Consider the following 14,154-nt stretch of genomic DNA (forward strand, 5'->3'; position numbering starts at 1 on the left):
AACAAAAGAGGGCCTAGGAGAGAACCCTGTGGTACCACTGCCTTAAGAAAAGCAAAGTCGGAGTATTTCCCTTGTACCTTAATACCGGGGCTGTTGTCTATCTAAGATAGATTACATTAAATCAATGGCTGAATTAGAAACTGACCCGTAAACCTTTCAATTAGCTGAAACAAATGTTGGTTTCTATCAAAGGCCTTACTAACGTCAACTGTAAAAAGCCGGAGCGCCATCCAATTTTGATCATAATACTTTCCTACTGATAAGCTCTTTAATATCCTAGGGTTGCTCGGCAATTCCCAGATAACAAGAGATGAATCGCATTCAGGCACAATTGTAAATGAGAATTTAAAGATGGAAAGCTCTGCTAAGCAAAGAAGCAATCAGTTGCACGTTTCGGTTGGAGGTAAGTCAGTTTGTGATTGATTTTTGTCATGAAAATGTTATATTTGTAGGGAACTTAAACTTAGGCAGTGTTTAAACGAACGCGGTTTCGAATCGAAAAAGGAACGGTTTTTTAAGTGCCATTCGAACCATTCAAGCTTTGCTGATGGATGGTGCTTCTTTTGTGGTGTCTGTTTAATAAAGGTTTTTAACAAAAGAAATGACAATTGAAGTCACGTTAAGATGTCCGAGTCCGCTTAATAGAGGTATTTTTTTACAGTGAATAGTTTTGGACTTTATGAAACTGTATGCCGCCCTAATAGAGGGTGTCCGCCTAATATAGGTTTGTGTAGCAATGAAGCAATGAAAGGAAAGAGCTCGACGAAAACGGCAATTTGGGCGAAATTGGTGAATCTGACTACAAATCAGACTAACCGAAAAGTCGTCACACAAAAATTTCAAACAGCATTTGAATTTTTTTGTGACGACAAAAAAATGTCATTTTGGCTGTAACAGGAAATTAATTGTACGGTACGTCAATCATTATGCTTCAGCGTCATCGCCGTACGATAAATAATCTTACTTTTTTTTTTGAAAAAGGAATTGCCTTGGGAAATGAACCATTTTAATTTTGTCATCAGAGAGACATTAAATAATGTGTCATATTTTCATTTCTTCTGGCTTTCATACAGGAAATCAACGATCCCAAAGTGCAGCAGCTACCCACAACAACGGCGAAAAACAAAAATCCACAGAAGGAGTGAAGATTGAAATAATTAAAAAACCCAAGGAACTCAAGGTGTATGTAAACAAATCACCTGTTCCCAGAAAGGAGCCTGTTGAAAATAACAACAAGAAGAACTGGAAAGAACTTGAACGTGAAATGGTGACGAACAGAATGAGAACTACTTCGAGCGAAGGTAAGGACAATCATTTGTTCCTCGACCACTACACTCTGTTGCAGAAGTTGTTGATAATAGTCACCCTGTTTATAATGATCACCCTGTTTGAAACCATTTCCGGTGTAGCTATGAGATCTTTCTGATGCATGTGTCATGTGATGTGCCAAATCAAGGCTAAAACTGAGAAGAGATTGGAGATTATCTTAGCTTACACATCGTTCGGTGCTTCGCATTCAGTAAGAAAATTACGGGGAAGACGAGACTATACTGGCAATCCAGGAAAATCTTTGTCGCTACTTAAGCGATAATTTATTTTCCTGTAGAACCACTCTGTGTTGTAGGCTTTACAAAGCGGAAAAATAATGCTCTTTGTGTTTCCCATTGTAAATTGTAGACTGGGAGGCCGAAAACGAACGAGATAATGATGACGAAGACAATTATGTTGTAAGTGGAAGTGGGGATGGTGCAAGCAGAAACCTTTTGAGCATTGACGATGTTTTCCATGGAGAAAATTTCGTATCGAGGGACCACACTCACCATCATCGAGGCAAAATCAAACATTTCCATCAGACTAAAAGACCTGAATCTAGCTCAGGAGGACTCGGCATCCTGTGGTCGCTGGTTGTTTTTGCTTTCGTGTTATCAGTTGTTGCAGTTGTGTTCCTTCGCAGGTAACATATACATGCTTATCATTAAACTATCAGTTTAAGCAAATATCCTCCAAACGTCAGTAGTGTTTCTTCAGTAAAAAGGAAAGTATGGTCAGGATTAGTAGTGCATCCACTCTAACGATGTACCACTTTCTGCAGCGGTCAGGCTCTGTATGCAAGTCTACAACATTAATGAAATCCAAAACAGTACGTGAAACCTGACAAACGCGTTAACTTAAGGTACGAGATAAAATAGAATATAAACCGCCTAGACCGTGAAACTTCTTGCAGCAATCAGTTACGTTCGTAAAATAAGGTTGTCGTCTACCGACAGCTGCACTCTCACGCATCTGTTTTGAAACATCTCATGTACTGAAACCCTTTGGTACAACGTTAAATCCTGGATGACCGAACTTCAAGTTAAGTCACAAAATTTCCTATCTGATCCTCCTCTCTGCCATAAACGTAGAACCGATTAAAAATACAAGAGGTATCCTCTTACATCGCACACTCCTTGTAGGCAAAAATAAAGAGCATTCTAACGAATATATGTTTTTTAGAAAACGTCTTAAATTAAAACAGATTAAAAGGCGCTGAAGACGCTTTGCTTATAAAAAAACCATTTACTGCTGAATATTTTCAAGACGAAGTGCTTGTTATTTTCGTGACATAGGCACAAGCTAAACGTGATAGCAACCTAAATCTGGACCATTTCCACTTAACCACTTTTAAATACCTAGGGGTGGATTATGTTTGTAAGGCCGTATTAGGAGTTGCTGCATTGGAATTTATATATAACACGATTATTCTCCCACTTTCTGATTACTTTGATGTTGTTAAGAGTAGCTTACAACGACACCGGGACAGATTGAAGCGCCTCCAAAAGTTCGTCTGCACGTTCTGCTCGCTAAGCCGAGAGTTTGTCAGAAAATGATCTCAACAAACATTGTTAGAAGTCTTAAATGAAGACAATTGCACGCGTTTGTGAACTCTTTATTGTGCTTTTTCTTGTGTTTACTCGTTAAATAAAGGATTTAGCCTGTAAATTACAAGTGTAAACGCTTTATTTAATTGGCCCCTGGTCTCCACTTTTATGCAGGCGTTCCTTTCATTTTTCCCTGTCTGTATTCTTTAGATCCTGGTTATTTTCTATAATACCTCACAAGATTTCGTAAAATAACGTCATGCACAGCAACAGAATATCTCTGCCGCGGGCCAAGCGCCATTTTCGTCATAAACAAAGGCGACGCTGATAATGTTCACACGTTCTCTTGGCTAGCGAAAAGTGTCTTTTGTACGTTTAAAGGCCCACCTCCACCCAAGAGTCATTGCGGTCGTTTATTTTTGTTTTGAAATGCTGTACATGTATTGTCCAAACGCGTGATCTTATTGGCTGTACGAACTCAAGCAGTTCATGCGGGTTTCCTCTACGACTCGTGCTGGAGGGAAAGAATATTCGTGATGCTTTCTCCCTGAACTCCCGCTCAAATAAAATAGGGGGGTTTTCATATATGAAAACTGTTTCTCGGCGCGCAATACATCTTGGGTGAATGTGGGCCTTTAAGTACTAATCAAAGGTACCTAAGAAAATGATGATATTCGTTCATCGATGTCGACGAAGACCACAACTCCAATTGTTGCACAAGTGTGAGCGGAGGTGATTGTCTAATCTGGGCACGGACATCTTTTCAACTCTCTGCCCCCCTGTCATGTATTTTGGACGTGACTGAGCTGGTGTGCCGGCCTTTCTGACCTTTTTTAGAGCGCACTTGTTTCGGCTACAGATCTGCGTCACTGCTCTGCAAGCTCTGAACCACGTTTCGTCAAGCTGCGCCAGGAGGATCGGTCAGCTGCTATATCTTTCCAGGAACCCGTGGGTATTTCAAGGCTTTTCAGGGTGATGTCAGGAATATTGTCCTGCCATCTGATTCCAATCAGTTAACGAAGGCAGAGTGTGTGGAAGTAACTTAGCCGTGTCGCATGTCTGCTCTAAATAGTCCATGATTCATAGGCATATAGAAGTGTTGTGATCACCACAGCTAGATAGGCCTTCAGCTTTGAGTTAAGCCTGAGGCTTCTGCGTTCCCAGACGTTGCCTTGGAGCCGCCCAATAGCGCTCCTTTCTTTGGCAATTCCACAGATAACTTCGTCATCAATGTTTGCCTGGCGAGACAAGGTGCTACCCAGGTAGGTAAAACTGTCCGCGTCGTTGAGCAAGGTCCCCTTCAATGTGGTTTTCCAGGGCTTGACCGGTACAGTACCTTGGTAATTTTAGCACTGATGATGAATACAAAATTATCACGTGCCCCTGAAAACCTGTCGACACACGTTTGCATTTTCTGCTCACTGGTGGCGTTTAGAGCACAATTATCGGCGAAGATTAAGTCTGATGATCGCCTCAGTTTCCCTTTGGTAACAGCCTGCAAGCGGTGTTGGTTGAGCAGCCTCCCATCTGACAATGTTTTATTTTAATTCCTTTATCAATCTCTTGGAAAACATCATGCTGAAGAGTGTGGGCGCCAGTACACAGCCTTGCTTTACTCTTTTGGCAGTTAACCACTGCCATTGGGAAAGGTACGGAAGTTTCTCCATCGTCCTAAACACAAGCCTTCATGCCGTCATAAAACTGACGTACCATGGTAATGAACCATTCCGGAAATTTTTTTTTACGCCTACTTCAAGGTGATAGACACTGTAAATCACAGTTATAAATCACACTATTTTTTAGGATGATCCCCTGAATCAAGCAAGCCCTCAAACAACATGCATCGGTTTCAATCACAAATTTTTTGCGGGCATCAAAAATAGCATCAAAACAGGTGCACAAGCCAGCAAACGTTCAATTTATTGGAATGATTTCTCCTACGCAGTTTACCAGTGCCATTCTTTGCCATTCTTTAGGAGGATCCGGAAGGGCTCAGATAGGGCTGGTAAGTTGGAAACAAACTCACCAACGTAGTTAACTATTCCAAGAAACAGCGAAGATCTTCATTGCCCCGAGGCCGAGGATACTCTGTGATCGCTTTCCTAGGAGGGTGCAGAACTGGAGTAGCATGTTGTTTTATCTTCATATGGTACTATTGCGACATACATCCAAGACCTTCAAACACGTCCTTACACTAGTGCAGCACTGTCTCCTTTAAAGGCGTAGTACATGTTAGGCTGTCAATTTTCTTTACAAGGTCAAAATGAGTATATGCTTCCACTCCAAGAATAGGAACAGATGCCACATAAACAACGTAAAAAATAAAACTGTGAGTTTTTCCCTACTCCTTGAAGCTGCATGAGAGTCACTTTGCCCAGACTGACCGGCGGACTTGTGGTTCCCACACGATGACAATACTTCGTTGAGTTCCTCCATTTTCCACGCAGTAGAAGGAGGTCGTAAATTTGACGGGCTATTATGTTGGCATTAGCACCAGTGTCCAACTTAAAGTCAATAAGTTCTCCACCAACTTTCACCTTGCTGTACCAGGCCCTCCCATCCACTGTTTTAGTTTCTAACTCTCCAAAAATGAGCTCAGTATCCATTGATCCATCACTTCTTGTATTTCGGGCCCAATTGTCTGCTGGAGACGACGACGTAGAGAATGTGTGCACCTCCTGCCGGATGCACATTTTAGCAAAGCGATTTCTTCTATCCAAACAGAATTTAACATGTTTTGCGGAACGCTGAGCACTCCTAATTATATTGTAACCCGTAGAAACAGCTGAAACTTGCTTTTCGGTTGACGGACCTCTCATTTTCGCTGAGCCGCGGTCACTTCAGCTGATCTAGTGTCAACTTGTCTACATCAATGCGTAGCAGTTGGCTTTGAACTTTAGCTTCTCGAATTCCAAACACTAAACGATCACAGAACATTGAAACAGTCGATCCAGTGTACTTAATTTTTAATCGTTGTCTTGAGCTTCATAACAAAATTGATCAACTGTTTCTCCCTCTCAGTTCAGTGTTGATTCCGATTTCAGGACTTGAATCGTTCAAACAAAGTGCTCTTCCGTGGACTACAATAATTGTCAAATTTTTTAACGCCCGTCGATCGCCTTATTTTCCCCTCATTTAAACACTTCGAGGCCGTCTTTCCTTACGCAATGCAGCAAAATGACAACTCGGACTTCTTCATCGTTCTGATCCACTTCGGTCGCCTTCAAATACTGCTTAAAATGTAGCCTCCACTGCCTCTAATTCTCACATAAATTTCTTTCCAAACTGAACGGACGGCTCCATTTTGTCTCAGTCACCGCTGCCTTCAGTGATTGAGCACACTCACCTAAAAACATATGACCGCGACATACCAAAATCACATGACCAGAAACGATTACCACATATGACATGCCTAACACTTGAAATTTAGCTAAACGTTATCTGGGCTGTGGTTTCTAGTTTCTAGTTTTAGTTTAATATACTCATCTTTGATGAGACATTTTTCTTTTTTTTTCTATTATTAAGAATTAATAGAAAAAAAAGAGAAATAATAGAAAGAAAAGAAAAATTTCTCATCAAAGATGAGTATATTAAACCAAATTATTATTTGGTTTAATTTAATATTTGCAAATAATTACGTAATTCGGCCTTTGGACTGCGAGGTGACTTTAAATAAAACTATCTAATCACTTTGCTCTTGTATTTTAACGCGGAATGCCTCTAGACGGTCACATGTCATGATGATTAACCAGATAGAAGACTGGGACTCGAATATTTTGAACTTTCATAAAGTTGACAGTAACTGTAGTTATATTCCTTTTACGAATCTGCCAAAGAATAAAACAGCAAAAATGACCCTACAGACACAATTTCAATGGTGAGGCTCGACTTCAATTCTTAACTAAAAAATCATATTCAGATTAGTACAACAGAATTTAATAAGTTGAAAATTGTCGGCAAATGAATCCATTTGGTGCATGAGTTTCTTTTTAGCAAGACAGCACACACAAAATAAAAATTCTAAAACCTATTTCACTCCAGTGGTTTTCCCTCAGATGAGGTGTGATGACGTCATAACTGTCTTTTAACTGTGATAACTGGATATAACGAATCTGTTGTTAGATTCACGAAGCCCTCTTAAGTTAGATATATCCTATAAGTATTGTTTCTTAATAATAGGTTATCGTTGTTCCAATTTTAGTTTTTTTTTAAGAAACAACACTTGGCATATATCGGCTTAACTTAGGAAGGTTTCGTAAATCTCTCCCCTGGTTCCATGACCATCTTACCGTGTGAATATTCATCATCATGAAACCTGTCAAACAAGCATGTTTATTTTTATTCATTAATTACAGGTGGTGTTGCCTCGGGAAAATGCCAGATGTGGAACTTGAGTCAGTGAAGGTGGAGCGCAAGAGTCAACCAACAGACCAGTCTGCAATCAAGGAGGCGCGTATCAGGGTAGGCAAGAGGAAGTCTTTGGAGAACAGGAAAGTTCTTAGGAGATTGAGCGCTGACCAAGGAGCAAGCACTGTGAAAGAGGAGCTCGCTATCGCTTGCTCCGTCATTTCGCCGAGCATGGACACACGAAGAAAGAACTCGGAGGCACTACATACTAGGGCAGTAAGTACTGCTACGATAAAAGTTTAGTGGTCAAATGATATTACATATTAAACCTTCAAGTTACTACCACAATTAAGATGGAATCTTAAAATGATATTGATTACAGAGAGCAGTAGGCACCACCATGATCCCTAGTATAGTAAGTATAATATAATAACAAGGGAATGAAACATTACAATCATTTCGTCTTATTAAAAACTATACAACCATTACAATAAAAAGAATTCTTAGCAATGTCAGTACGGACTTTTAATAAATGAAGCTGATTACTGTTTCTTCTGCAGGGGTTATGAACAGATATACTGAAAGTGAAGTAACCGTTGAAAAACTGGGCAACGCCGCATTAATGCTCGTGAAGCATGAGTCAACTAAGATAACTCCAGGCCAAGTCACTATCACTAAACTTAGTAAAAATTAGTGCCGCACGTCTCTTTATTAAGAAGAAGAAAAACATATTTATCCATGATAACTGCATCAGTTTTAAAGAAAACTGCTATCAATGCAGGTCCTGTTGTTAAAAACTGATGTGTCAGTGTTGTGTAGCTGAAGGGAGAAGTCCGCTCTACTTATTGTGGACACCTAATCATTAAAAGGTTTCCTAAATCTAATATTAAATTACTTGACTACCGGCACCTAAAATACTAAAGTTTAAAATCTTACATACATCCGCTGATGATGCCGTATCCAGATATCCTGAAACAAATAATTAAACTTTTTGACTGCAGGCACCTAAAGTTGCAAGATACAAGAATTAAAAAAAAAAACTTACTAAAATTAAGCGTAATGGTATATACATTGCTGTTACATCCTTTCACGGCAACAACTCCAAACTGTATACAAGCTGGGGCAGTGCTTGTAAGACCAGGTTGCTTAAGATTAGAACTAAACAGAATGAATGTGTGCGTAGCATGTTCTTTGCTTATATAGCAGGGACAATGCTATGCCGTACTTAAATCTCTTAGATATACTTACACTTGAAAATATTTAAAAATTTAAGGTGGTCCTTTTCACACATAAAATTACTAACAATACTACTAAAATCCCTAGAATTTTCAAAGGAACCCTAACTCTTGCTTCTGAAGTTCATAGCTACAGCACCAGATTTGTACCTAACCTTAATTTTCATCGACCGAGGATAACGAATAATTACGGAGCTGCCACTTTTGCATTTGCTGGGTCTAAAATTTGGGAAAAAATTCCCTCTAAATTAAAAAAAACTCTCATATAATAGCTTCTACAAGCAATACAAATTATACCTTTTTAACTGCCCAATAAATATTTGATTTCTCTACAATCAATAAATATTAATTATCATTGCTATTGCTTTTTCATGTAAAAATTATAGTATTTCCATATGCACTCTTATTAAACCTGTCTTTTGTTTTGTTCTAGTTAGTTGCACGTTATACGCCAGTTAGCTGTACGTGGCAGTGACCAACTCGAAAGCCTAAGCTCCTTTGGTCACTGCGCACATTTTACTTTTCATATTTATGTAATTTAATACTGTCTTTATTTTACCTTTGTGATGTATTGTAATTTCCCTTTGTTGTAAACTCTTGAAATAGTGCATAATAATAAAAAACCTAAAAAAACCTGAATCACAATTATCCAATATGGGTAGGATAAAAGATGTAAAAATACCTATTGACACTTGCAGTATAATGTGACATCATTCTTTCAGTATACGGCCTATCATCCCAACCGCTCCTCCCCCCACCCCTAGCATGAGCATTCTATGATAAGTGCTTATCGAGAAATACCCCTAAGTAAAATACTCTCTGACTTTTTAAGACTCCTAAGTAAAATTGATTGCATGTCCCATTGAGCTCTATATTGTAAGCGTCCACACTTGAGGTTTGGCAGAAGTGCTAAAGAGCATAGCTCATTTTTTCAGACATTCAAAAATAGATTGTTGTTACTGAACCACGCTTCGGCCAGTTTTGGGTCTCACACTGAATCATTGTCAGGCAATCGTTAGAGAAACCGTACAATTTGTTTCTTCATTTGTTTTTTGTATTGGCACATACATCAAAACCTTCACCAGCAATATGTTGGTTATCATTAACAGAGCAAAATTTCACGGGAATTTATTTCAGTCAAACGTCTGTACTCTATTTTTTTCCAGGGATTTGGCTGTTGTCCGTGTTATCGAGATGTCCGTAATAGCGAGGTGTCCGCAAGGCGAGAGTTTGCTACTGCATTACGGACTCTCGATATACTTATAACAGTGTCCTGTAACAGGGGGAGTTGAGTGTATACAGTGGGAATGGCTCATTCTTTGATAATTTTTTGATTTCAACACTCCTCACTGTTTCTTATCGTGTTTCTTTTCCGTCTTCTTCTTTTCTTCATTTATTTCAGTGCATTCGCGCAGCTACGTCACACTCTCGCCGTAACAGCTCTTTCCAGGAAGACCTCGTGAAAGCACGTTGCGAGTTTGCGAATGCCCCTGTCAGATTTGCTAAGCTTGTTTGTTCAGCGGGAGATGAGAAAGATGCCGAGGCTAAACAAGACAACGAGGAGACAGCCAAGTCAGAGGCAGGCGATAGTGCCGTGGCTATTGACCTTCAGTAAGGTAATACATTTTATGCACATTTATTGCACTCCTTGGCACAAGAGGATTTTTGTGAAATATTCTTAACAAATTTCGCAAGGTCAGATGTAAGACGCTAAAGGAAACAGTGAGGTCGTTTCTCCGAGGCCCTCATTTTTCGCTTAGATGGAACGGAGCAACTACAAAGGTGGCCAGTATGGTCACATCATGTGTGGCCAACGAAGATTTCGGCAAACTAAAACAAAGTTTAATAAGTGAATTCAATGTCTCTATATCTTTGCTGTTTACATCGCCACACAACAACGCGAAGTCTTTCTTTTTTAAAAAAATCTCGTCGCTGACTCTCCAAATAGTTTCGAGTTTTAACCATTTTAAAACTTGGCAATTTGGGTTAGAAATCAAATTGATTACAAAATTTTTGGAAATCCCATCTTTCTTTACCCAATAAGAATGGAACCACGAAAAATTCTCTACCATTTGCCATGCATTTCTTTTCCTTTTAAGGAGAGTTGTGCTGCATTATATATGGAAAGAGCCATTGGAGCCCTTCTTTGAATCTTCCCATCATTCAACTGAGATCCCATCCTGGCTTGTCTAAGGCAGCATCTACACGCGTGCGGTTTCATTTGTAACCACATCGTTTTTGATGCGGTTACGCCTTCTGTTTACGCGGCGCCGATCGACATTGCTACTGAAACCGGGTCGTTTTGAAAATGCTGTCGAAAGTGGAGCGTTTTCAAAATGATGCGGTTTCATCTGTTGTGTAAACGGAGAAACAACATAAATTTGAAACGGTCATGAGCCTACAAATGTAAATGTTCTGTTTTCCATTTGCGACATTTTATCTTAGTTCACTGGCATAGTATGATTTGGAGGATTTCCTGATGGATATCGGAGGTGCATAAAAATTAAAATTACGCAAGGTTTTTTTTTCAACTTCAGTAGTATTTCAAATAAAACGAATGAAAAGATATTATTTTTTTATTAGCTAACAGTCAAATATAACGAATATTTCGTTAATTGTCTAAGAAACGGGAACCAAACACCAATTTTTTTCTGTAAAACCAGACTTGCCAGAAATTGTCACTGATTTTTACATCAACTAAATTGCAACGTTGTAGAGCTAACGGAACATGTTGGAGAAGAAAATTCGATAACGAAAGTGGTCTCATGATATTTAAAAGTATTAAGCAAATGGGGTCATTTTTTTTTTAGCTATTTAACCTGCAAGAGCAAGCGTTTTTTTTTCTCCTAAGCAGGAAAGAGAAACTCATCATGACCTTAAATTGCGCATTCATTTTAAACGAATTCTTGGTTCAGACTACGTGTCATTTTAAAATCGAGGAACTTCTCTTGACCAATAACTGTATTTTCTCCGATTAAACAGTGTTTGTTTACAATAAATTAATTTTCTTTTCTTATTTTAGGAGTTCTGCATTTATCTTTCTGGATGACTGGATGCTATCTCATATAATTAAGATGTATATATTTCTTCTTGAGAATGAACACCGCTGGAGTATATAACGGAATATGACCTTGCGAGTTTTCCGCGCAGCTATTTATTTGCCATTTCCTTTTGATAAAACTCCTTTACAGTGCTTTTAGTTACTTTTTTTTCCTTAATTGCAGAAAGGCATTGAATGCTCTCACACCGGCATTTCTTTTTCTTCCGCGGGACGATAGGTTGACTGGCTTTTAGTTAGTAGGGTACATCATGACAACCGATAGTCTTAAATTTGGCGTGGAAACGCTTAAGCCCAGCACGAGTAAATGTTAAACTGGCTCAGTAGCACTTAATAAACAAAAATTCCTTTACGGCCATCATGCCTTTTCGACAGTTCTTTGTCGTCATTTACTGGTTACGCTTTCCCTGAAAGGTAGATGTTGTTATGAATGCGTTTACTCATACTAAGATTTACTCACTGAAATCCCGTCAAGTAATAATTAAATTCTCAAGTATAAGAGAAATGTTTTGATAAAATGAGCGCTTGAAGGGGAAGCATAACATGGTGAAATGGTCTCCAAGGTGCCAAAAATAACGGTAAGAGAAAAAATCATTCTTTTTTGTTTAAAATTTCCACCAAGGGTGCCTTGATTTCATCCAGTTTATCCTCTCCCTTGTCTGGTCTAGATAATGATGAAGAATAAATATTGGGACGATCAGGATTTGAAATAACTTCAACTGGGCAAAACATGCCCAAAGACTCAATGATCTTCATTCTGGGCTTTTTTATGACCGTGGCCGTTGATCTAAGCAAAGGAACTTTTGCGAAATTGCTACCCAGCAATCCAAGCTTTCCATAAGAAGGACTGAAATCTTTCCTAAAAAAAAATAATAACTTTTGTGAAGGTTTCCCTATAATAAGTTAAGATTGGGCATCCTTAAATCAATTCCTATTCAGTCCTTAGTACTGTCCTTGGTGGGTCATTGGAATTTTTGAGAGGGTGGAGGGTTAAAAAAAAAATAATTTTTTCTCTGAGGAAGGTAGTGCAAATGATACCCAAAAAAATCCAGTGGTTGGACGTATAAATGTTTTTTTTTTAAAAACAAGACAGTAATCATCTGGACCACATGTTAAGCTCTTTGTATGCATATGCTGATGAAACAGTAAGATTACATGAAAGATGTGAAACTGACCCTCACAGTTATATCTCACAACTTAAGCAGTTACAGAAAAGAAAGTCAGAAAAAAATTCAGGCTTGAACGGGACTGATTCGAACCCATGATCTCTTTGATACCAGTGCAATGCTCTACCAGTAAATGAATACTGATAATTATTGAGCTGTCAAGCCAACTGGGATCAGTTCTTTTCTGTAGTTGATTACGTTGCAAGACAATAATTGTTGCAAGGGCCTTCCAAACCTTTCATTATTCACTCCGTTCCGCAGTTCAAATATTTGATCTTTCAAATATTCACTTCCATATCCGTTCGTTCACGGGTTTATAGAATAAATTACACCCGTGCTGGTAAAGGTTTGGTGTTTTCTACTCAGCCAGGAGAATTTCCTGGAGTTGTTAGTAAGCTTATATGGAGGAACTTGAACTTAATTTATAACTGAGCTCTTGAATGCACAGCAAGTTTATCTGCGTTTCACATTCACTTACCAGATTCTTAAACCCCTAGGTTCTTACGTGCGGGTTTTACTGTAATTAAACCAGATCAAACTTGAGCCAAAATTGACGTTAATCCAGAATTAGCTTAATCGGGCTTTGAACAACTGCAGGACCCAGTTGTTCAAAGCCCGATTAACGTGAACTTTGATTCGAATCGTTAAAAGATTTTTCCAAAAGATTTTTGCCCCTCAGTTTTGACTTAGACTTTTCTTTACCTTTAGCTTTAAAATCGTTTTAACTAACAAGCGAGATGAAAACTTCGATAACTTTTTATCGTAGATTAGCGTTAATGGCTTTCGAACAAACCGGCCCTGGAGCCCGTTTCTCGAAAGTCCCGTAACTTACCGGGCCCGGGGCCCGTTTCTCGAAGGCCCGGCCCGATAAGTAATTTTGGTGACAAATGTTTTTTTCGCCGATTACACAGTGATTACAGACGTGGTACTTGGCCAATGTCTTTATAGAATTATACGATTTTGAAATTTAGTATTAAAAGCTAACAAAAATTGACTTCTGTTAAGGTGGCCGAATACAGTTTTTTATGTACAGGTGTTACAAGACGTTATTTGGAAACTATGTACTTCTGGGCGCCCAAAATTGGTATGGTGTAAGACTAACTAAGAAAGAATGAATTTTCGTACGTCTTGTCGAGCTAAGTACCGTTTCCATGGCAACGCAGCAAACTATTAAACGTCCATATATTATAGGTTTCCTTTATTTTTAGAAAATGTACTCATTAGATTTTTTCCATTTTTTGTATCCAGATAAACACACAAAACACTGACACAGTTGCACTATTTTCATGTAATTTTAACAGACAGATCTCCTGTAAATATTGATTTTGCATTTTAATGTTTTGTGAAGATACCCTCTGTTAGATTTAGGTTTCTCTTTGTAGGCGAGTTACGCTTTTAGGGAACTGTTTTCATGCCTAATTTTACGAAATTCTAATGAGCGGTTCCTTAGAAAACAGTTCATTTCCACGAAAACAACCAGTCGCAATTTT

General features: G+C 38.7%; 1 protein-coding gene across 1 annotated transcript in view; it reads left to right on the plus strand.

Moving 5' to 3' along the window:
• Positions 1-11,872, plus strand: part of LOC146454716 (uncharacterized) — a 16,382-nt gene extending 4,510 nt beyond the window's left edge. The window contains exons 2-7 of the mRNA XM_085095253.1: positions 281-403; positions 1,074-1,301; positions 1,678-1,954; positions 7,214-7,481; positions 9,843-10,056; positions 11,463-11,872. Of these exons, the coding sequence (XP_084951379.1) occupies positions 281-403; positions 1,074-1,301; positions 1,678-1,954; positions 7,214-7,481; positions 9,843-10,055 (1,109 nt within the window). The 3' untranslated portion in view covers position 10,056; positions 11,463-11,872. The remainder of the gene's footprint in view (positions 1-280; positions 404-1,073; positions 1,302-1,677; positions 1,955-7,213; positions 7,482-9,842; positions 10,057-11,462) is intronic.
• The last annotated feature ends 2,282 nt before the right edge of the window (positions 11,873-14,154 follow it).

Source organism: Pavona decussata, unplaced genomic scaffold (assembly GCF_977016875.1).
Source record: "Pavona decussata unplaced genomic scaffold, jaPavDecu1.1 SCAFFOLD_300, whole genome shotgun sequence".
Lineage (NCBI taxonomy): Eukaryota > Metazoa > Cnidaria > Anthozoa > Scleractinia > Agariciidae > Pavona > Pavona decussata.